The sequence below is a fragment of the Hoplias malabaricus genome, chromosome 2, assembly GCF_029633855.1.
Source record: "Hoplias malabaricus isolate fHopMal1 chromosome 2, fHopMal1.hap1, whole genome shotgun sequence".
NCBI classification, from domain to species: Eukaryota; Metazoa; Chordata; class Actinopteri; order Characiformes; family Erythrinidae; genus Hoplias; species Hoplias malabaricus.
Genome location: NC_089801.1, coordinates 59,753,380 through 59,778,087, shown reverse-complemented (window position 1 = coordinate 59,778,087; position 24,708 = coordinate 59,753,380). Strand labels below are relative to the sequence as shown.

Genomic DNA, 24,708 nt, shown 5'->3' with positions numbered 1-24,708 from the left:
AACTTTCCCTCTGATACTGATTATGTTGCTTTGTGACAGTGTCAGTTGTAAAAAGAAATATATATATATACATTTTTTGGGGGAAAAATGACTGGAGCATTAGCTTCATCTCTGGGAAAGAGTGAGTTTGATTCCTGAAGATGTCACAGCCCAAAAAAGTTAATAGGCCTGTTTCTCCCTTGAAGCTGAAACATGTGCTGCCTTTACCCTCTCAGCACCAGCATCAAGGTATTGGGGAGTCTTAGCTATGGAGTCTTAGATATAAATATATATATATAACATTTCCCAGTTTATTCAGCATTGTGAAGACGATGCTGAAAAAGACTTATATACCTTCTGACATGTTAATTTCCATGTTCAGCTTATATAGGTTGGTCAGTGTCAACATATGGGGAATACTATGTTTTTGTTTATTTCATTTCCTGTCCCGGTAAAGAGAGTTAACGTGTAAGGACATTCTGTCTTGCTACCTCCAGGAAAGCATACCCAACATCCCATTCTCACAGAGATAAAACACCTATATAGGCAAAAATTAAGAACAATGGGTCATTCAATGTATGCACACACTTAATAACATACGCATATGTGGACATTAAGTTATATGTCATTTGAATATACATCAATCCAGAGTCTAATGTCTTGCAGCAAAGGGGAGAAATCTCACTAAAAATTGGTTAAAAAAATAGCCATATTACCACTGATTTCTGAAGAAATTCTAATGAGCAGGTGTCCACGGATGTGTGGCCATGTGTTGTAGATGTACCAAATACAGGAGACAGTTAGTGTGTAGCATTTTGATCTGATTTTACTGTTCTTGTTGTTCAGATCCCCCCAGTACTACTGCAGCCCCCGCAAGTTCTCCTCCATTGGCTCACACACTGTCTACATCTCTCTCTACTACTCCATCTACAGGTATGTTTAATGATCATCCATCAGAAAGACCATAAATCACCCACTTTCCATTGTTAAGCATTCAGCTGTAACATATTCAGCTTCAGTTTCACAGTTTCAGAAATACACTGGAAGACAAGGGGAAGTGTGACTGGAGAGTGGGATCTGTGTTATTCTGAAAGACAGCTCTGTATATTATTTCTCTCTCTCTCTCTCTCTCTCTCTCTGCTTCTATCCCAAAGGACAGCAAAGGACTTCTACCCCAAATGCCCCATGCTTGACTTCATCCTCTACCACCCACAATGGCACCACCAAACTAACAGGTCAGTGCTTTGCTTTTTCACACATCCCTAATATCATCCGTTTCACACCTCACAATGTATTCTGTCGTAAATAAACATGTTAACATCCCTACTGAATTAAACATAAAGACTAGGCAGCTGTGGTTTAGAGAAGTGGGCTGGGGACCAAAGGGCTGTCCCTGGACTGTCAAAAAAGGGGATGGGGAGAGTGAAGGAACATAACTTTCTCTTCTCTCAACATCCACAGCTAAAATGTGCATGAGGAAGGCAGCTAACCTTCCACTGGTCTCTAGGCTCCAATGTGGCTGTCTGGTACTCTAGCTGTGTTTGTGCTCACCATGTGTGTGTGTCTATTTGCATTGGCTGCTACAGTTGAGTTAAATGTGGAGTCTCAGTTTCCTTATTGGCATTAATAATGTGTCGCTTCTATAAAATGTGTCACAGCACAGAAACTGAATTTTCTGCTCGGTTGATTTTTTTTTAATCTCTTCTGTATTGTTTAATCATGGCACTGAAGTAGATAAGTACAGTGTTAGGCATCTTGCTCAAGGACTATTACTGGTTTAATAAAGTGTGTTTACCCAAGCAGGGTATCGAACCTAGTCAATGCTATTCCAAACAGACTAGGTGTGTTCAAATCTGAAAAGTACTGGAAGGTACATGTAGGTCATAAAAGGTCCAGTGAGTGGAGGTTGGTGTTTCCAGTAAAGTGAGTGTATTTGGGGTATTATGACTCTGTTTCTGATAAGTTTCCGGCCCCTGATGCCAAACTGCACAAGCAGGAATGTGGTAGATTTGGCTACAAATCCCCTAACACCTATCTCCACCGGTCTTACATGTGCCTGCCACCCGCGTTTCCTCACCTCAGTTTCCAAGTCCGCATAATATTCCTTTCTAATGCTTCATCTACTGCATCCTCAAATGCAACCGTTAACTCTGTGAAATAAACTATACATTTACTTTCAGAGTAGAGCACCATGTCTGGCCTCAGTGTAGTTAACACAATACACTCTGGGACCTGCAGCTTTTTTCAAAATATCTATCTTTCAGTATTAATGGTGATTTCACAGTTGTTCAAGAAACATATGCCATATTTAGTAGTGCACTCTCATACCATCGTGACTGCTGGGTACACCCATAGCATCACAAATGTTTAAATGTTGTGTGCCTGAATGCATGAATATCACATCTATTCTATATTAGTTTTGGGCCCTGCCCCTATGTAGTGGATATGATGAATGTGTATTAATTTCTATTAAGAAATTTTGACTTTCTGAAGATGTCATTTTAAATACACAAGCTTTCGCTAGTTTTCAGAGACATCTCTAACCAATATCGTAAGGTGAGATAAACCTCCAGAGCAGGCCCATAAAACCCCCTCCAAAGACCCTTTTTATGACTTAAGGACCCCCAGGGTCAAGAAAAGAATGCAGAGAGACACAGAGACTCAATCTTTATTGAAACTCACAATGCTCTCTTACACCTTTTTAAAGACTGTTAACTCTAAAAGACTCAAACATTCTAAAGTTCTTACATGGAAAACAAGTTGTATATGGGCACAACTGTTTGAAATTAATCCCATTTTGACACTCAAAATAGGTGGAATTAATTTACATGTGTTTAAAGTCATTTTTTGTGTATATGAATTTATGTAGAACCAAGGTAGCCACATACTATGTGTTTAGTTGGTTAATAATTATATAGAACATGGTTGTCTTTTTCTTAATGATATTATTTTGTGTTAACATATAACCTTTTATATTGCAAAGTATTCACTCAGGGATGGTCAAGTCTTTGTCTTGTCAAGTGTCATACAGTCTATGTGATGCCACTCCCAAGGACAGGAAACAGCCAATCAGGAGCAAGAACAGCTCTAATTCTCCCTCATTGAGGACGAATCAGGTATTCGGGGCAGGTTTTCTAAACTCTGGTTGAAAACCTGTGGCGCCAAATGACAAGAGCTTTTTGGGCTTTTTAGGCTTCTTCCCCTTTTTCTCCGCTGTTTGACTCTTCACTTCAAGGCTCCAGATACTTGGGGCGTTATCTCTTTTAGCCTTTTTCAAGGCTAAAGAGTAAAATGACCTGAGTTTTGGAAATGACTCTTCAGGCTCATGGCTTTCTTAAACAGTCTTGGGCCTTTAAAGCGTGGTCCAGATAGAAACTACAGATTAAGAAAAGCTATAGTTTAACCCTAGCAAAATTTCAATGCCACACCTAGAGCCTGAAGGAAACCTTAGACCTCTGACCTTCAAAAGGACAACAACGCCACAAAGAGGACGGCCACAAGCACCCTCAGAATGACCTTCTGAGATGAGGCCCCAGGTGGACCTGCTTGGACTGTCTCTCACAAGGCGGCAGATCAGAGACGATGAAGAATCCCCACAGAGACCTTCAGAACGCCACCAGCTCCGACGGCTTCGTCTGAAGGCCTCGGGAGAAAAGAAACGCCTGCGTCGGCAATTCTCCAGGAAGTTGTGCCGGAAGGCACCATCGGCGACATGCTCCCTGTCCATCTCCGGATACGTAAGGTCACATGGTTTCATGTCTCTCATGGCTCATGGGTTGGTACTGAAAGTTTGCTGGGAGAAACAATAGCCTTTCTTAGACCTTAGGGTAATAATTATCATAGAGAAATTCCCTCATATATTAATCTCCCTGTTCCCTCATCTATCGCTGTAATCCATTTCATTATATGAATGTCTAATTAATATTCATTATTTTATATTACAATTAATAAACTAGTGTAGTGTATGTTGTGTATACACTGTAATATATATATAAATATATATCATATATATATATATATTTATATATTGTGTTTGTAGCGTTTGACCTTATTCAAACTCTTCTGGTTACTAACGTTTTGACTAATGATAATAATTGTGTATTGTTATGATTGACTTAAATAATTAAAACATTAACAAGTAGTTAGAGAATGAATACTGTCATCGCTACGTGGGTTCTTCAGGATTTTCAGACTTTTAATGAACAGACTCCACACACTGTTATTTCAAATAATGTAAATATTTTATTAAAAGGAAAAAAGAATATTTACTTAACATAGCATAGTCTTAGGAATTCTCACTGGATCAACGCAGGTCAAACTAGTTGGAATCTAAAGATAGGCTAGGCGATATGACTTGACTTAGGCATCAGCTTCTGAAAAGTGAGTAAAGTTTGCTTGCTTACTCTTTTTGCCTTTTTCACCGAGCCGTCGGGTCCCGCAGTTTCAATCTCCGTTCTCCGGGTTTTTGCTTCTTATCCTCCCCGTATCGTCGAAGGTAGGCTCGCTGGAAAGGGTATTCCTTCCAGTTTGAGTCAGACACTCTTGGCCTTAGATGGGGTGACGTCAGTCTGGGGGATTCCCTTCACGGAGAACTGATGGCCTGGCTGGCTTGTCCCCTGAGAAAGGGGGGGGGGCGTCTCAGAGTCGTTCGCTCGTTACTCGAGTCTCCAGAAGCGATGCCCTCAGAAGTCAGCTTATGACGCTAATGTATCCACTATCAACTAATGTCAGGGGTGATATCTTATTCTGGCCAAAATAAGTTTCACCTGCTTTGATCAGTTGTGAGATTAAACTTAGATTGGGCGATCAAACATAAACACAATTAAAAGAAAATTAACACGAGTAACATGAGAAGGTCGCTGGATAGCGGAAGAGAAGCTCTTGGAAGAGCGAAGGCTAGAACTTAACTTTATTTATAGAGAAGAGGAAGTCAAAAAAGTAAGAGTTAAGAGCTTAAGAGTTAAGAGTTAAAAGTTAAGAGAGCGACGTGAGCCGGGCACTCTCTTTTCAGAGGTGGCGCGGTCACACCAAATTGGGAGGTATCCTTCCTTTGATTGGATCCTGGGTCTGAGGCTCACGTGACTTGTTTCACGTTTCAGAGAGAGAGAAAAGATTCACGTATACACAAAAATTACTCATACATATTTGTGGTATAGCACAATGAGTGTCCTGGATTATTAATATCAAACATCTACGTGTATATATCTTGGGTATTTTATGATTACATCCCACTACAATATTATGCTAGAAGATACTAATTCGTTTTCCTAATCAGAGAATTTCTTTCATGATTTAAACAGTAATACACATCACTTCATTAGTTGGTGGATGTTCATCTGAGGAAAACAGAGAGTGGCATTCATACATATTGCATAAACATATTTATTAAAATTTGATTGAGTCTGTTATGTATTTAGACTGCCTCAGGGCGAGACGTGATTTCGCAAACATCCACTTGGGGTCGCTGTTGGTCCATGCTGTTTGTCCTGTGCGGATGGGTTAACAGGAGTTCAGGGCGAGTTCAATCCTATTAGCCATCTGTTGATCTTGCATACGATAAGGTTTGCCTTGACGTCGCTCGTCATTAAAACTGGATTGTTAATCATAGTTATTCACCACTTTGTTTGATCTTCTTTTTGCCTAAAAGCACCATAAACTGGGTGTGTTATCTTTAGAGGAGGGGGTCGTAGCCAGGCGTCTTTTGATGCAGACCTTAGGTGTGTGCGTGTGTGTGGGTGGGGAGGGGAGCAGAGTCTGTATGCACACACACAATTCTGTGGAATGTAGGGATCTGTTCCAAAAAACCCTTAGTCTTTCATTCAGAACCTTTTATTGCTTTATTCGATCCATACTCCACTACACTAGTTGTGTGATAAAACCAATCCTTGGTTATTTGTTTGTGTGTGCACCTTTCTCGTATGGAATTATAACTTCTAGTTCAGATTCCATTTCAGAGTCAAGAACCCACGGTGGGTCAATGAGCATAATTCATTAATAATAGTTAATTCTAGCTAATTCTGCTGTATAATATGTGAAGATGACCTACTTGTCTAAGCTAAAATTAAGACAGGTAAAGACACTACATATTAGTTAATGGCTCCCAAACATGGAGCTTAGCAAAATAAATTAATTAATTAATTATTAATAAAATAATAATTAATTATCATTGACTCTGCTATGTAGTGTTAATGCCACCGCAACGTGTGTATACTATTTCCACTACATATATATAATATTTTATTGGCGCCCAACAGTAAAGCCTCTGATTAATAGTCGTGATCAGAAGTTATGATTCCAGTACAAGAAAAAATCGCACACCAATAAGTTAAGCGGCCCAAACAAAGGTCCCTGTTTTGTTTTAAGACTGGCAATGGTGTATTTTCCCTTCGGTGTCCGAACTGGAATGGTTTAAATTACGTCAAACCAGTGAACCTACCCCAGGGGGAGGGGTTAAGTAAATAAGGTGTTGCCACTGACCCAGCCCGGGAAACACCAGGAGCCCTGTGGCTGACTTTTGCTATTGCAACTGAAGTCAATTTATAGTGACCCCTTTCATATGACTTGTGTTATTTGCGTGCATTTAAAGTTTCTCTAGTGCACTCTTGTGTATGACTTGTGTAAGTGCAAGTTAATTAAAAGCAGTTGTCTTTCATAGAGTATAGTAAATTCACATATAAACTGTAAGTTATATTTGTTGTACTTCTTCTATCCTTTACTCATTCTTCCATAAGTGGGAGTAACCAATTACTGATTATAATATCTATATTGGTTGAGGTGAAATAAAATAAAACTGCAATAATTAGAGAAGGTACGCTCACACCTACTTAGCAACCAACAGAGAACTACTCACACTCATAGGAAGCTGCAGAATCCAAAGTCCAAAGGTATCCCTGAGTCACCTTTCTCAGCACCAACAGCCCCAGAATGACATCCAGCAGGGAAGTCAGCAGTTTCATTGAACGCCAACCTAACTATGTCAGGAGACAATATGATGTGCTCTGTAACGCTTTGGAGAAGGAGTTCTCCAATCAGCTGTCACAGACAGGACTGATGACAGCACTGCAAGTTAAACAACAAAGGCAGGAGTCACCCCATCAGTACTATCACCGCCTTAGACAAGCTTATTTCGGGCCCCGAAATGAACCGGGAATGGAAGAAGAGTTGGATTTCAAAACACTGTTTGTCCTAAATCTCCATCCCAACACTAGTTGCTATCTAGGGGTTGCAGCATGTCCACGCACCTTGTCTAGCAAACAGCTGCATGACTTAGTACTTAAAGGCTTTTTAAAAGACCAGCAAACTTTAAATCAACAGCCAGAAATGCCACACAATTTTAGCAGTTACACTCAGCCTTCCCCCATGGAGCTAGAGGAAGCCTCTAGGGCTGAATCATGGTATTCAAAACCGCTCCATCTCCTACAGAAAACCAGGGGAATAATAAACTTTACAGTCCAATAGGAGTTTGCCTCACTCCAGTCCTCACTGGTCAGGTGAAACTCAACATCACTCAAACCCCTGTGTTATGTCAGGGCAACCTCAGAATAAATTCCCCGCCAGTAGGCATGAGAATCCAGCACCCAAGGAAAATATTTTGGACCACGGATGGCTCCAACGCTCTCACACACACGACAAAACCCTAGACAAGTGCCCCTGTCCTAACTCAACTAATGAGAACAGGGATGAGAAGTATCTGGAATTAGCACAGAAATTCTAGTAACCGCTGAACAGGTGTTTTCGCACCTGTGTAAAGAGGAGCGTCAGACAGCTGCACCACAGTTCCTTGGACATTTAACAGAAAAGGGGGGTGCTCGTAGATTGATCTTGACCACAGTCCTGGAAAAGAAGCTTGTACAAGAAGCTCTCTTGGATGTCATCCACACTCTTTGATGAAGTGTGGGCTGCAGCAGACCACGTGCCACGGAGATTAAAGTTACAAAACTGTTCCCTCCAAATTGTGCCTTATTCATACACTGGTATCAAAGTACAGTCTGTGGCAAGAGTGCTCATAACAATAGGACCCATAAGTCTGGTTCACCCTGTATATGTGTCTCCTATTGAAAACATTCCCTTCCTTATTGGCAAGGACCTGCTCAACAGGCTTGAGCCACTGATTGACTTCAAGTGTTTGAAAATCTGGGCCCAGGTTCACAAACCCCTGCCCATCTCACACTCACATCACCTTGAAGCTCAGTTCTGTCACCTAAACACCAGGTACAAAGAGACTATCAACACCTATACACAAACAACTATATTGTTTGTGTGTGCACCTTTCTCGTATGGAATTATAACTTCTAGTTCAGATTCCATTTCAGAGTCAAGAACCCACGGCGGGTCAATGAGCATAATTCATTAATAATAGTTAATTCTAGCTAATTCTGCTGTATAATATGTGAAGATGACCTACTTGTCTAAGCTAAAATTAAGACAGGTAATGACACTACATTTTATTTAATGGCTCCCAAACATTGAGCTTTGCAAAATAAATTAAGTAATTAATTATTAATAAAATAATAATTAATTATCATTGACTCCGCTATGTAGTGTTAATGCCACTGCAACGTGTGCATACTATTTCCTCTAAAAACCTCTGGATTCTCTAAAAACCTTGTACTGTAAATGATGTATTCATCAGGTTATTTGCCATTTTCCATTGAAGAAAATGTTCATGAATTGTTGAACTATTTGTCACAACACTAATCTTCTCTTAAAAGTTACAAGTCTTGTTGCAGCTGTCCCAATATTTTGCTAGCATCAGACTCAAAATGGGTAAATATCGTTCAGCAAACATTATCTCAGGTTCAACATTTCATACATATTTGCACTTTTTTCAGGATATCACTGCAGTGTCTTTACTGATGTTTTCACATTGTCTCAATCTTTTTTTGAAAATGATGATGTAAACTAATTTTAGTGACCTCATGATCTTGGAAGCCATTTTAAAATTCTCAGAAATGACTGCAAGAGAAATGCGCATTTAATGTGATTTGAAATAATTAATGAATTGCATGATGTACCTTTACATTTCCTCTGGTCTACATTAATGTATATGGGCTGGGGACATCATGTATCTGTTCTTTATATTTACCTTTCTTATTGTACAACTTTTGTTGTCTCTGGATAAATCCATTTGGCTTGTGTGGCAGTAATTGCGGAGTAACACAGTTTACCACAGACTCCTCTGGCTAATGGTGATCCATATTTTAAATACAGAGTTTGGAGAGTGCTGCTCTAACCTGGCTCCTGTTTCTAAGCCATGGACACTGTGACCACTGTAACATTTCTGTGTGTGAATGAACATTTGACAGAGCAGTGCCCTGATTAATGCAATGACGTGTGTCTAGACTCTGTGATGTACATCAGTGGTGGGTTGGCCTTTGTGATGATAGTTCTGTTGGTGGCCATGACAGCACTGTACAAGCAAAAAAGGACTACAAAGAAGACTAAAGGTAACATTACCAAGAAACACATATACACACTTACACTGACCTGCAAATACAAACCCACAGCACTGATGTGTCATTCTCCACACTGAGCTACAGTTAAAATGAAATAATTACCAAGGCAATGTATGCAATGGTGTCACAGGTGAAGTCACCATGCTGTGGTATAGAGCAGTTTACAGGAAAGGCCTAGTCCTTTATGAGAAAGAGTAGGTTGAGGGTCTTCAGTTTCTAAAATAAAGCCCCAGTTTAAGTCCAGTGTGTGAAATTTACTGTCACCATCAACTGATTCAAAAATTTATTTTTTAGTTATGAAATAAATTAAGTTTGGGAAAAATACCATTCCCAGACTCCTCTCTTTCACCATTACACACCCTATAAAACCACTCCTCTCCCCTCACTATCTTGTGAAGGAATTGCCCTTCCCCCCACCACCCCTACTCCTCCTTTCCATCAATGACTTTGCCTGGCAAGGGGGCGCTGGCTTCAATCTTCCCCAGCAGAAGCCGCCCAGAACTCCAGCCCAAGTTCCTCTGAGTTCCCCTTCCTTGCCCTACTCATATCAGGAGTGGTCTGCACTCCGCAAACTGAATATATTAATCATTAGTTTCTGCATTTATTAGCATCACACTTCCTTACCCAACTGATTTGGGATTGGGATTTGTAGTTTCTAGCAGTGGTTTGTAGTTCAATCAGCATCTTGACTGAAATATTACTCTTCTGAATTGTGTTCTTTCTCTAGACGAGTCGATCCCTCTGGGTGCAATGCCGGCCGACCCTGAAATGGTAAGTGCTTTAAGAAAACATTTGAGTTAGTGATGCACCAACACTGAAACCTGAAATAAACAATAAAACAAGAAATTTACTCTAATTATTAAAATATAGCAGAATCCCTTTGCACATTGGCTCTATGAATATTTACTCAGTTCAGAAACTGTGGCTAGAAGTGACATTGGATTGATACCATAGCACTTCCCTTCCACTGCTGGCGCTGTTTCACTAAAACCATAAAACCTCCCTGTTATGGGTCTGAAGTGTAACATAAAATCTGTTGTGCGAGAATAATTCTGTTCTTGTGGAGCTTACAGTTAGAGTTAGGGTTAAGCTTAGGATTATGGTTTTGTTTAGAGTTAAGGTCAGGTTTAGGTTTATATTTATATTTTTAGGCTATAGGTTTTAGGTTAGAGTTATTTTTAGAGTTAGGATTAAGTCTGATTTTGCAAACTCAGTTCGTAGGTGTCAGAAAATCACATCAGATAAAACACATTGTCTCTATTCTCTGAATCATCTTTAGTGTCAACTATGTAGGAAGAGATAGCACACTCAGACATCACCCTCACCCCTGTTTTCTGCCATGTTCTGTGTTTCCCTAGTCTGCCACGTGCTAAATTATCTGTTTGGTTTCCAGTCTCCTCCCTTGTCTTCACTATAGTCCCGCCTTGTGATTAGTGTTCCCACCTGTGTCTCCTTTGTTATCCTGCCTCCTAGTTTTCTTTTCCAGGTGTTTCCAGGTTTATGTATACCCCTTTGTCCTAGTACTCCTTTGTCTGGTCTAGTGTGTATGTTTTTGGTGTCTGAGTGGTTTACGTACATTTACACCAGTTCCTGGCTGTTTCCTGATTGTTCCTGCCTTGTTTCTGTTTAATTGACTTCTAGTTTTTTGCCTCTCTGCTCCTGTTTGCTTTCAGAGTTTGTGGTGTTTTCCTTTGTTTTTGTAAATAAACCTTCCTTGCACATACATTCGCCCCAATTCAACCATGACAGTGAATTTACTATACAGCTTTTCTACATCTGGGAGATGATTTACAGTAGAACTGATGGACGTGTTTCCTCAGGATGACAGGATCTATCAGGAGCTTGAGGAGAGGGAGCAGAAGCCTGGGGCTGGATCCATGGTGAATATGATCTACTCTACAATAGATTCTACTAATACTCCAGTTTACTCCACTATTGAACCTCCTGATATATTCATATACAACACTCCAACCCCATCTCAGCAAGGTCCACAACAGCCCATCAGCTCCACTGTTTACTCCACTGTAAACTCCACTAAACACTCAGCTTGAAACTCCACTATTTACTATTTACTTGGAGTGCATGTCCCCTAGTAGAGTGAACACAGTCATACATTGAAAAACAGCTCTGGGAAAATAGAGTGAATCTAATTGGTATATTTAATATTAATTGTTGTAAAGTGTGGGCGGCACGGTGGTACAGGAGGTAGGTGACTGTCTGTGAGGAGTTTGGTGTGTTCTCCCAGTGTCCGCGTGGGTTTCCTCTGGGTGCTCCGATTTCCTCCCACAGTCCAAAAACAGTCCAAAAAGATTGGCGACTTAAAAGTGTCCATAGGTGTTAGTGTGTGTATGAATGTGTGAGTGTGTGTGTGTGTGTGTGTGTGTGTGTGTGTTGCCCTGTGAAGGACTTGCACCCCCTCCAGGGTGTATTCCCGCCTTGCGCCCAATGATTCCAGGTAGGCTCTGGACCCACCGTGACCCTGAACTGGATAAGGGTTACAGATAATGAATGAATGAATGTTGTAAAGTGTTATTTTCAGCACATGATTTACTTGATTTGAGTATATTTATTTTAAAATATATATTTTCCTATGGATAATGTTTTGGCAGACTATTTCCTTGTTTTAATAAAATATAATATCAGCAAAAACATTTAGCAGTCCAGAGAATATGTACACAAAGAAGTAAAAACCTCTAGAAAGTCCATCAATAATCTCATAATATTCCTGCAACACACTGAAAAAGAAATAATTAATATCTCAAATATATTTATTTTCGTTTCACAGGTCAATATTTTGTTTTAATACCACTTGTACATATTACTGTACTATCAATTAAATTCACACATCATTTATTATAAGGGTCTGGCCTAGACCTATTCAAGAAATGAGAATGTAACAAACAGTTGTGTTTGTTTTTGTTAGTGTTAATGCAGGCCTAGCATCATTTCTAATAAGTAAATTGTAACGTCTGTTTTTAATAATATATATTTTATATATTTTGTACAACATTTTATATTTACATTTTCAGAATCTTGATTAAATTCGTTGTATGTTATTTGTCAGTATTAATGCAGCTGTGAACTACTTTCTTATGCTGTGAAGGCTTTATGGATGTTGTATTCAATTTAATATTTTAACCTTGTTTAACATTCCATTTTAGTAACACCCCAATAAAAATGAATTTTAAACTGTTAAATAATACATATAATACGTTTGCTGAGTGTTTTTTCTTAATAAAATAAACATTTAGGTGACATGTATTTGCTTCTGTAAAAATAAATGATGCAGTTTGAATGTATAATACTGTGCATAACATTAAAATATTCAAATCATTTTGGTTGTATTTTACAAATTTATTTTTACTTAACCCACAGCGACCCTGAACTGGATAAGTGGTTACAGACAATGAATGAATGAATGAATAAATGAATGAATGTTTACTTTAAGCCAGAACACTGTTTGGAAACTGCATATGAATTGCATGCTTTTTATTTACAACCTAGGGGAGATTTTAATTATACAGCTGATGTAGATAGGAGTCATATTGAACTAGACTCTGCCTCTAGACATACGTTAAATAACATGATTGAGGAGCATGACCTGGCTGACGTGTGGCACTCCAAATGTAACTCCCAGCAGAATACATGGGCGCATACACAGGATGGGTTAGTTTCAGTGGCTAGGTTAGACAGGTTTAATTGTTTTACTCATCACCAACAGGTTTTTAAAGAATGTTCAATAACGCTACTGGGTTTTAGTGATCACTGTATGGTGTCAGGGTGAGTATATATCAATGCTGTGAAGCCCAAGTGTGCATATTGGCATTGTAATACAGAGCTGTTTAATGACACAATGACTTTGTTTTACCTACTTTTGGGACACTTGGAAGTCAAAAATGGGATTTTTTTTTTTTGAGGTGCTACCTCACGTGTCAATATGTGGTTGTTGCAGGCCATATCCATGAAGGATAGCAGTGGCCAGTGGAAAAGCTCCAGGTATCAACAGTCTTCCAGCTGATTTTTACAAGGCTTTCTGGGAGATGGTTGGTGAGGATGATAATCTAGTTGAAAGACTGCTACCACTGAGCTGCAGGAGAGCAGTGCTCACACTTCTGCCAAAAAAAGGGGACCTGGAATGGACTAAAGTAGGGATTAAGTTCTTGTGGACAGGAATCTGTGAGGAAGAACTGGGAGGAAGTTATTCAGGTGACACCGGACAGACTCAGAAGATGGTGGTGGTTGCTGCCCAAGATGTCATTAAGGGTTAGAACACTAATAGTTAGTGACTAATAGCAACTTAATTTTATCATCACTCTGGCATTTTTTGGCTGTCCTGGAAACCCCATGAAGGGCTTTTAGTTAGGATTCAGTCAATTTCTGTCAATTGTATCTGGGCAAGCTTCACCTTGTCCAGCAAATTATTTTGTTTTTACCAAGAGGGAGCAGGGGGGCAGGGTCTGTCAATGCCACGTGGAGGCCAACTTGGTATCACGTCAGAAACGTAAACAGTCTACTAAAATACCATACCTACTATAACGTCTTCATTTGTACGTAGGTGTTGTGGTATTACAACCAGAACATTAGGTGGTCGAGACAGACATGGCGCCGGTGTTGCCATGGTGCTAATTATTTGTTGATGAATGTTCAAAGGTAAAAGGTAAAGTATCTGTGATACTGACTTATGGGTTTCTAAATTGATCGGTTAAACAAGTAATAGTTTTGCTCCTTATACTAGCTAATAGTTTCATATCCTTGAGTTGATTTGACATCTAGCTTTATTTTAACTAAATACCTCGTATGTCGCTACTCTGAGCTGTAAGTCATATGTTTTTAGACATGCTTGTATGTCTTGTCGTTGCATATGGTGAGCAGTCGTGTAGTTGTCTGTGTTCATCAGACCCTTAATGAAAAGCTCAGCCAGCTAGCTACCACTCTGAACACCGTAGTGCTGGTCTCAAGCATAAATCTCTCTCTCTCTCTCTCTCTCTCTCTCTCTCTCTCTCTCTCTCTCTCTCTCTCTCTCTCTCTCTCTCTCTCTCTCTCTGTGTGTGTGTGTGTGTGTGTGTGGGTGCTAAAAGGAAATGGGTGTACACTCTATGCTGGTCTGCTGAACTATAAGCGCTCAAAAAGAAGCTGAGAAAGAAATGTAACTTTCCTAAGTCCTAAATATTGAATTTCTTTTTTCAGTCCGGTCAAAGCTGAAATGACCATGAAGATCCTCTTCATCTTCAGCCTCTACCTGAACTCAGGTAAGAAACACACTTCTAAATAATCAGCTCTATCAGCAGTGTCACATCCAACCTTTCTTCACATGGACATGGGGGCGTTGGATGTTGCACTGTGTGTTTGGCTCATGTTTAATGTTGTGGATTGTGTTTTACAGCTGGAGTCAATACTGTTAGAAATGTAACTGGACACAGAGGACACTCAGTTCAGATTCACTGTCCCTATGAGTCTGGATATGAATCCAGCACAAAGTATCTCTGCAGAGGGGAATGTTCTACTTTACCCTGGAGTACTAAAGACATTCCTGTTGACTCTGGATCTGTTAAAGATCAGAGATTCTCTCTGAAAGATGACACAGACTTCATCAGAGTCTTCATCATCACCATCACTGACCTGAGAACAGAGGATGCAGGAACGTACATGTGTGCAATAGGGAGAGCTTTACCATTCAGTCATGACTACACTGAGATTCAGTTACTGGTGAAACTGGGTGAGTGATGAGTCTGATTTTACAGCTTTAGGAATACTGTCATATTTTTGCCCCAATCTAAAGATAAGTTTTGTTGATTTTCTAAGTAATGTATTTCTTTATTATGTTCATCTCAGCACAGTAAACACACACTGTGCACTAAAATATGCAGGAAATTACCATATTTTAAACACCACACTGTTCCCTGTAGAGAATCATTCAGAAATTCAACAGACCAAGGGTTGCATACATTTTACCACAAAACTGAATATGAAAATGTGTACATTATATATATTTACATATGTAAAATGTATGTAACTGAGATCCCAATTGGAGAACCAACATTAAGTTTCCAGTGAGTGGAGGTTGATGGTATAAAGTCTGTTGTGTGAGGTCTGCTCACAGTTTAAGAGTAAACACAAATGCACTCATGTTAATCAGTCACCACCAGGGGGTGCTGTCTATGAAAATGCCCCATACTGTGTTCTACAATTCAGGATTTCTCAGTTTAGTCAGATAACCTAAGCCCCAAATCAAGCCTTATCTTATAGGAGCAGAGCTGAGGGAGATTCCTATTGGACAGTCCTCAACATTGGGCGTAAGTGTGATGTACATGATTTTAATCCCATGCACTTTTTATAAAATGTTTCTTCACCATTTACTGCCCTCTGGTCGGTTTACACGGTAGAAAAAGATGTTTATACACAGCCCTGAACCCAGCATCTCTGACAGAACACCAAAGTACTACTCTAGCCAATCAGCAACAGGCGTCATTCATGCTCAGGTATAGGACGGTGGAGGGGGGGAAACAGGTGCCATATCTGGGTAAAACAGATTTAATGTACATTTACGTAAAATGTATTTTGTATCATATTCTGTTACATTCCTCAGTGAGAGAAATGTATTCTGAATACTCTGGAATACTGCTAAATTTTCTTATATTTTTAAACAATGTGAATATGGCAGTCACACCAGGAATCAAGAAGAATATTCTGTTGTGTTCTACTGTAACAACTAGCTGAATGTATGAGCTTTCCTGAATGCTTAAAGCATTTGCTGTAAAGGTGTAAAGACTATAAAAGTATGTAAACAGACCTTCAGTTATAAGTCTCATAAAAAAAGAAAGAAAGAAAGAAAGAAAAGGAACCAATATTCCCATGATTAATTCCACAGCTATTAAGAGCTTTATTTATATACTCCAGTACCAATATTGTTTTAATGGAGGAATAGGCTTTGGAACAGCTTTTCTGTTGTTTGTCTTTATGTGATATTGAAGAGAAAGAGCCTGAAGCAAGAGGCTGTCAGGTCTCACTAGAAGCGCCGTGCCTGGTTCCGTTAGATACTTTGCACTGAATGGAGTTCCTTGTCCTTCTGGTAACTTAGAATACAGGTACTTACATTTCTTATTCTAAATACGTAAGGTCATTACATGTTTTCTGTTACTCCCCAACAGTGAATTTATAGTGTGTTTTACTGTATAATATTGTACCAGATCATCATTATCCCCTAATGAAGAATACAGTAACACCTTGTTCATTAATAAGGAGTTAACACCTGATAACTCCCCCCCAAAAAAACAAACAAACAAAAAAACATAGTGACAGCTAATTCACTATCTAACAAAAATGACTTGTAGATTTGCAATAATTTATTAAAGAATAAGGAGGTAGGACATTGCATGTATGATGAATGATCTCCTGCACAGTGAGAACAATCAGGGACGAGGGACTGGAGAGTGGGTCTGTGAAAGACAGCTCTGAGTATTATTTCACTCTCTCTCTCTGTTTCTTTCTGCTTCTCTCCCAAATGTTCTAAGCTCAACCTCTTGTTCCTGTTCCAGCACCACTCCCAAAACCACACCATGGTCAACATCAAATATTCACCACCAGGCAAGTGCTTTGCTTTTTCACACATCCCTAATATCATCTGTTTCACACCTCACAGTGTATACTGTTGTAAATGAACATGTGAACATCCCTACTGAATTAAACATAAAGACTAGGCAGCTGTGGTTTAGAGAAGTGGGCTTGGGACCAAAGGGCTAACCCTGGACTGTCAGAGGAAGAGGGTGGGGAGAGTGAAAGAACAGAACTTTCTTCTCTCTCAACATCCAGCTAAAATGTGCTTGAGGAAGGCAACTAACCTTCCACTGTACTCCAGGCTCCAATGTGACTGTCTGGTATTCTGGCTGTGTTTGTGCTCACTGTGAGTGTGTGTGTGTGTATGTGTGTGTGTGTGTGTGTGTGTGTGTGTTTGTGAGTGGGTGTGTGTGTGTGTGTATTTGTATTTGTATTTGCTGCTGTGAGTGAGTTAATGTGTAGTCTCACTCCTGAAGTGCATTAATAAAGTGGCTATTTCTGATGTAAAATGTGTCACAGGCTCTTTTCCGATGTTGATGTTGATTTTTATATCTTCTGTGTTGTTTAATCATGGTACTAAAGTTAATAATGCTGTGTGTTTGGCGTATTACCCAAGGACTCCTACTGTTTTTACCCCAGTGTAGTTGAGGTATTATGTCTTCTGCTGAGTGTGTGAAATATATGCCATCTCTGTCACTGTCAAATGAAAGGCATCAACACTGAACCCAAAGCTCAGGACACATCAGCACCAAAAGCTGAAAAACCAAGGAAAAAATAATAAAAAAAAATAATAATAATAAAACAAAAATGAACACTAATTATTAAAATACAGAAGGTTTTTCAATTAACATTCACTCAGTTCAGAAACTACTAGAAGTGACATTTGATTTCTACCATAGCACTTCCCTTCCACTGGTGGCGCTGTTTCACTAAATCCACAAAATTTTATGAAACTGAATCATAGCAGAAATAATGCTGTAAACTGCTGTGTGAGAATATTTCTGTTTTTGTGGAGTTTACAGTTAGGTTTAGGGTTAGGATTAGAGTTAGAGGTTAGGGTTTGTTTAGAGTTAAGATCGAGGATAATGTTTATCAGTTTTGGGTTATTTTTTACAGCGATTAAATCAGATTTTTCAAACTGGGTTAGTGTCAGAAAGTCACATCAGATAAAACACATTGTCTCTATTCTCTGAATGGTCTGTAGTGACATCACCCTCTTATCACTGGTATAGTGTGAATTTACTATACAATTATTCCACATCTGGTGCTTACAACATGTTTCAAAATACATTCACACAGCTCACAGTGTAAAAGACCTGCTGAGAAAAAAATAGACAAAAATAGAGATGCATGCTTGTGTTGGGAGATGATATACAGTAGTGTCTGTGTGAGCATGAGACTTGGAGCCTGTATCAGAAATCTGTCAGGTAAAATGATCCAGTGACAAAAACTAGAACCCTGGTGCCCTGCCAAAGAAAATGAGCACAACCTCTCTCGCTCTCTCTCTCTCTCTCTCTCTCTCTCTCTCTCTCTACCCACTCAAGGGAAGTGGAAGTACTTTTTTGTGCTGATCTAGTGGTCTGTAGAACCACAAACAGCTGAACAGTAAAAACAGAAAACTGTTTAATGTCCTGAACATCTTTTTTCAATTCAGACAAAGCTCAAATGACCATGAAGATCTTCCTCATCTTCAGCCTCTACCTGATCTCAGGTAAGAAACACACTTCTAAATCATCAGCTCTATCAGCAGTGCCACATCCAGCCATTCTTCACATGGACATTCGGGTAACACTTTATAATACAGCCTGGTTCTTTCCAGCAGTATATCTTTCTGCATTATAGGGTTTACTTTCCTGGTATTTACTGTGTAATTTCCAGCATATTAAAATATAGTTTCCCACATTTTAGATTTGCATCTTCATTTTACAGCGTATTTTCCTGGTACATACAGTGTAAATGTATTAAGATATACACATATATATTTAATCACAACACACAATGAGCTATGTACAGATGTATAGTTAATGAATATAATATATAAAACAACAGCAAGTGATGTTCTGCTGTTCTTACTCTGTGAATAACGAAGACTTATTCTGTAAGTGTGGCAGTGAGAAGTGGTTACAGTGCTATTTATGAAGTTTACTTTGAAACCATTGAGGACTAACAAATACCAGAGTAAACCACTGAAAAGTGTCAGCCGCATGTGTACACAGTACTGTGCAGAAGTGTTAGCCTCCTACGATAATGATATATATTTAAACCTATGCCTTCTCAGTAAGTGGTGCTTGTGTAAAGTTAAATATAATCACAGTACATACAAAAGAATAATTATATGAAGCAAATAAGATTTTTTTACTATAAATTAGTAGATGAGAGTGAGTTTGAAGAACAATGATTTTTTCCAGATTCGCCTTGATTTGCATAAATTTGGTAAATCAACAGCACACATTATTTAAAAATCATTATTTATTAACCGCTAAAACTAGGTATTGGACGATAGCCTCAAATAATACGGAGAGAAAGTTAAACCAACACATTCACATTCACAAACATTGCTTGTTTATTTGTTATTTAGCTTTTTAAGTCTCATAATCTCTTGTGCTTAAACATTTGTATATATATATATATATATATATATATTACAACAAGGGCTATTAAGTATTTTAGATTTACTGGTGCATATAAGGGAGTTATGGGAGGGTATACTGTAAGAACCAGGTAAATACACTTTAAAATGCAGAAGGTACACCATAAAATGCATGAAGATTCACTGTAAGGGTCAGTAAATACATGTTAAGATGCAAGCTGTATAAAGTATTACCAACATTCCTCTTTTTTTTTTTGCAGCTGCTGAACGATCCAGACCTGTGTTTTCAGGTGGAGGAGTCCTCATCAAGTGCAGATATGAGACACAATACACATCAAACAAAAAGTTTTTCTGTAAGAGTTCAGGTTCAAACTGTGTTGACCAAATCAAGACAGGAGTTAAAAATGCGTGGGTGAATTCAGGAAGATTCTCAGTGTTTGATGACACCAGTGCTGCAGTTTTCTGGGTGAAGATCAGAGACCTCACTGTAGAAGATTCTGGAACATATCAGTGTGCAGTGGATGTTACTCAGAGTCTGGACCGCTACACGCCTGTGGAACTGAATGTAGAGGAAGGTGAGTGTCTCCATCACTGTCACTGTCTTTATGATCTGAATCCTCCAGCATCATTATCTCTAGTTACAGTGAGAGAAAACACATAGAAGCCCTTGAAGAACCAAGATCAGGAACTGTGTTTGTGATCCAGGAATTATTATTCAACACTGGCACCTGACCTCATAAACCCTGATGTTTATGAGGCTGAATAGTGTTAAATGTGATTGTTGTATTAATCTGTCTGCTTATAATTGACAGATCCAACGTTCGGAAAGAGCATCAGTGTGACTGGCCATGCTGGAGGAAGTGTAAATATCAGCTGTAAATACCCACAATCCCTCAGGAGTTACCCCAAATTTCTCTGCAGAAGAATGGGCCATGGTGGCTGTGTTTATAAAACACCAGTTAAAGAAAGTGGAGAATGGATAAATCAGGGAAAATACTCACTGCATGACGACAGAGTAAAGAACACCCTCAGTGTGATCATCAGTGATGTGAGAGAGGGAGACTCTGGTGAATTCTGGTGTGGAGCTGAATCAGACTGGGAATCTGATCATGGATACAAGCTCTACATGACACACATCAGACTCACAGTGACCGGTGAGTAGAGGACATTTTGGATTGACTTGTAAATGTTCAAGCACTTTCTGTTGAGATTTTTGATGGTGTAGAATCAATATATGTACAATAATATAATCAAAGATATTTTCAATGAACAGCACAAACGGAGAGCTCTGGCTCTCTGTTACAGGTTAAATTGGGTGAGGCAAGGCAAGATTATTTATAGATCACTTAACACAGACAAGGGTAATTCAAAGTGATCTGCAGAGTGATTCACTTTCTAAAGAAAGTAAAAACAATTAAATTAAAACAAGATCTAAAAATATAAGGAAGCATAGGGAATAAAAGAAAATACATAAAACACTTACATTTAAAACAATTAAAATAATTCAAACAATCGAAATGATACAATAAGTGTAAAAACCAGTAAACTGCTGTTCTAGAATAAAAACGAGGAGTATTTTAAACTCAGGGCTATTCTAATGTTCTCAGTCTGCTTGGCTCACATCTCAGTAGCAGATCTGATAAATACACTGGTCCTACAACTTTAAGACATTTATAACCAGTAACAACACCTTAAAGTCTATTCTGTAACAGACTGGTATCCAGTGTAAGGATTTAAGAACAGGGGTGTCCCATCTAATTAGTGATGTGTTCAAGGCAACTGAACCAGTGTCATTTGGACAGCCAAGTAAATTTGAGTATCATCTGCATAGTTGTGATTGGACAGCCAATAGTCTTGTAGAATCTGGCCAAGAGGAAGCATGTATAGATTAAATAGAAGTGGACCAAGAATAGAACCAGGTCACTGACACACCTTCAGAACTATTATTTTCTATTTCTACAAAGCAGTTCCTGCCTTGCAGATATGAACTGAACCAAGGCTGGATGTACGTGAACTGACACGGGGAGAACACACAACACTTCTCACAGACAGTCACCTGGAGCGGGACTTAATCCCAAAACTTCCAGGTTCCTGGAGCTGTGTGACTGCAACACTACCTGCAGCACCATCGTGCCACCTTGACACAAACTCATCTGCCTGTGATGTGTAGTGAGGCCCACATATCGAACACACAGTAGTGATCTGACAAAGCCACATTCTTCACAGATGCTGATGTGCTGAAACCCTTTGAGGTAACTACATCTAGAGTGTGACCATGACTGTGTATACCCCTGTATAAAGGTCCAAAAAGTCCAATATGGCACATAGTTCTATGGTAAAACTGTCATTATATATGTTAAAATCACCAGCAATAACAAAATGGCCAAAATCAGTACAAATTAAAGACTCTCTGAAGTCGCTGAAGCTGGTCTGGTTCTGTGCTGTGGCCTCTAAGCAGCAGTGTTAGGTTTAGCAGTTGAATTTTCGAGATGGGAGTAGAAGATGAGACTACAGAGCTGTACAAAGTGTGGCATTTGTGCCTAGCTCTAATATGCACCCATTGTCCATCTCTATCAACTATACTCACTATTGTCTGGTCCGGTTCTGTTAAGCCCTCCACCTGCTGTCTGCTGCCCATATTCCCACAGATACTCCTTGCACAGTGGCAATATAGTGCTGCTGACTTGTGTATATCAACTCTGTCACAGAAAAACATGATGTTTTTGAAGATGAAGTAAAGAAGTAAAAGATAGCAGAACTTCTGTTCCCTGCAGAGAATTTTAATAGTATATTCATTTGGAAACTCAACAAAACGTAGGGTGCCCACCCTTTACCACACAACTATATATGCAAATGTGTACATAATAACTGTTTATATATACAGGGGTTGGACAATGAAACTGAAACACCTGGTTTTAGACCACAATAATTTATTAGTATGGTGTAGGGCCTCCTTTTGTTGCCAATACAGCATCAATTCGTCTTGGGAATGACATATACAAGTCCTGCACAGTGGTCAGAGGGATTTTAAGCCATTCTTCTTGCAGGATAGTGGCCAGGTCACTACATGATGCTGGTGGAGGAAAACGTTTCCTGACTCGCTCCTCTAAAACACCCCAAAGTGGCTCAATAATATTTAGATCTGGTGACTGTGCAGGCCATGGGAGATGTTCAACTTCACTTTCATGTTCATCAAACCTATCTTTCACCAGTCTTGCTGTGTGTATTGGTGCATTGTCATCCTGATACACGGCACCACCTTCAGGATACAATGTTTGAATCATTAGATGCACATGGTCTTACTGGTGCAACGTGCCATTAATGGAGATTGGCCACCAGGCTGGTGCAATTTAGCCATGAAACCTCCCACACTAAAATGACAGTTTCATTGTCTAACCCCTGTAAGTATGTAAATGAGTTCAAGACTGGCACAATGATCTGAACATTAGCTTTATCACTGGGAGATAGGGGCGGCATGGTGGCGCAGCAGGTAGTGTCGCAGTCACACAGCTCCAGGGGCCTGGAGGTTGTGGGTTTGATTCCCACTCCAGGTGACTGTCTGTGAGGAGTTGGTGTGTTCTCCCCGTGTCCGCGTGGGTTTCCTCCGGGTGCTCCAGTTTCCTCCCATAGTCCAAAAAACACACGTCTGTAGGTGGATTGGCGACTCAAAAGTGTCCGTAGGTGTGAATGTGTGAGTGAATGTCTGTGTTGCCCTGTGAAGGACTGGCGCCCCCTCCAGGGTGTATTCCTGCTTTGCGCCCAATGATTCCAGGTAGGCTCTGGACCCCCCGCGACCCTGAACTGGATAAGTGGTTACAGATAATGAATGAATGAATGAATGAATGAATAAATGAACTGGGAGATAGTGAGACTGATTCCTGGTGATGACTCAGTCATAACCAGGAATCCCCAAGATCATACGTGACCTGTTTGATAACATAATAGATCTGGACCATCCTTTATATTTTAGTTGCAAGAACTGCCCTCACAACAACTGTTGTCTAAATCACACACAACAAAACAAAATGTGAAATGTTCTACATCAACAGACCAAGATCAATCAGCAGAAACAACAGCATCAAGCACAACTTCACAAACCAGCACCACAACCACTTCCAAGAAGACAGCACCAAGTACAGCACTCGGTTCTCACACGCCATTGTGCTGTTCTTTTTGTCTGTGTGTAATGTGTGTGTTTTGTCGCTATGTATTTTCCAGAGCTAATGGAGGACAGATGCACTCATGTTGCTCAGTCACCACCAGGGGGAGCTGTCTATGAAAGTGTCCCATCCAGAGAGAAGCTCCAATGCTTCTGCGTGTGATGTGTCTTCTGTTGTGTTCCCGGGTCCCTGCTCCATCTGGAGAGATAACACAGTGTGTTTAATGTGTATGAGCTCCTCTGTTAGAGAAGAGTGAATGTTTGCTGCTTCATGATCTAGACACAGAGCGCTCTGTGTTAATTATCCATTCTCTCTGAAGTCTACTGTAAACCTTGATCTAAGATGGAGGCTTAGACCCAGATCTGTTGTATGTAATAACTTTAATCAGGAGAAAGGCTTATTCTGGTTTGTCTTAGTTTTCTCCTGGTGTGCTAGAAGAGGGGTTGATTCTGTTCTATAACTTAAGAACTGAAAATTAAATATATCATACCATCATGTGTTGTTGTTGTTGTTGTTGTTTTTGTAGCTTGGGAATCTGGACGACAAGGATCTCTCTCTATTTTCACGTTGTGGCCTGACCTAGACCAGGTTATAAAAGCCTGTGATGTAGGCCTAGGACAAAACGACTTATCAGCAATCTAAATTCTCAATGGAGATAAGGTCATTAAAACGTATTTGTGAACAAAAGGAATGTACTTAGCTGGAAATCTTTCCAGTGAGGGGTCCGGTGGGTCTGGGTGAGTTGGTGCCAGTGGGAAAGAATCGGAATCTTACACTGTTGGGAGGATTCACCAAAGAGGGATGGGGTGGGGATCTCTTACCTCCTGCAGGGCCACACAAAGGAGAAATAATAATATTAATGAAAATATACTTATCCATACTGTGATTTGATTGTGTAAATAGCAACTCAACACCGTTCAGTAGTGTTAGTTTAAGAGCTGCACAATGAAAAGGGTCTGCAGTTTGCTGT

The 24,708-nt window shown here is 39.6% G+C and overlaps 1 protein-coding gene across 2 annotated transcripts; it reads left to right on the top strand.

Moving 5' to 3' along the window:
• Positions 1 to 1,137: 1,137 nt before the first annotated feature.
• LOC136686654 (polymeric immunoglobulin receptor-like) lies at positions 1,138 to 24,220 on the top strand. 2 transcript variants are annotated; one of them, XM_066660562.1, is made up of 12 exons: positions 1,138 to 1,214; positions 9,321 to 9,425; positions 10,162 to 10,205; positions 11,255 to 11,314; positions 14,622 to 14,683; positions 14,818 to 15,150; positions 15,681 to 15,727; positions 16,946 to 17,018; positions 18,643 to 18,699; positions 19,839 to 20,153; positions 20,391 to 20,732; positions 23,797 to 24,220. In XM_066660562.1, exons 4-12 carry the CDS (start codon positions 11,256 to 11,258, stop codon positions 23,898 to 23,900), a joined length of 1,392 nt encoding a protein of 463 aa, XP_066516659.1. In that variant the 5' UTR covers positions 1,138 to 1,214; positions 9,321 to 9,425; positions 10,162 to 10,205; position 11,255; the 3' UTR covers positions 23,901 to 24,220. The 2 variants fall into 2 exon arrangements, with proteins under 2 accessions (XP_066516659.1, XP_066516660.1); XM_066660563.1 differs by lacking the exon at positions 23,797 to 24,220 and adding an exon at positions 21,560 to 21,719.
• The last annotated feature ends 488 nt before the right edge of the window (positions 24,221 to 24,708 follow it).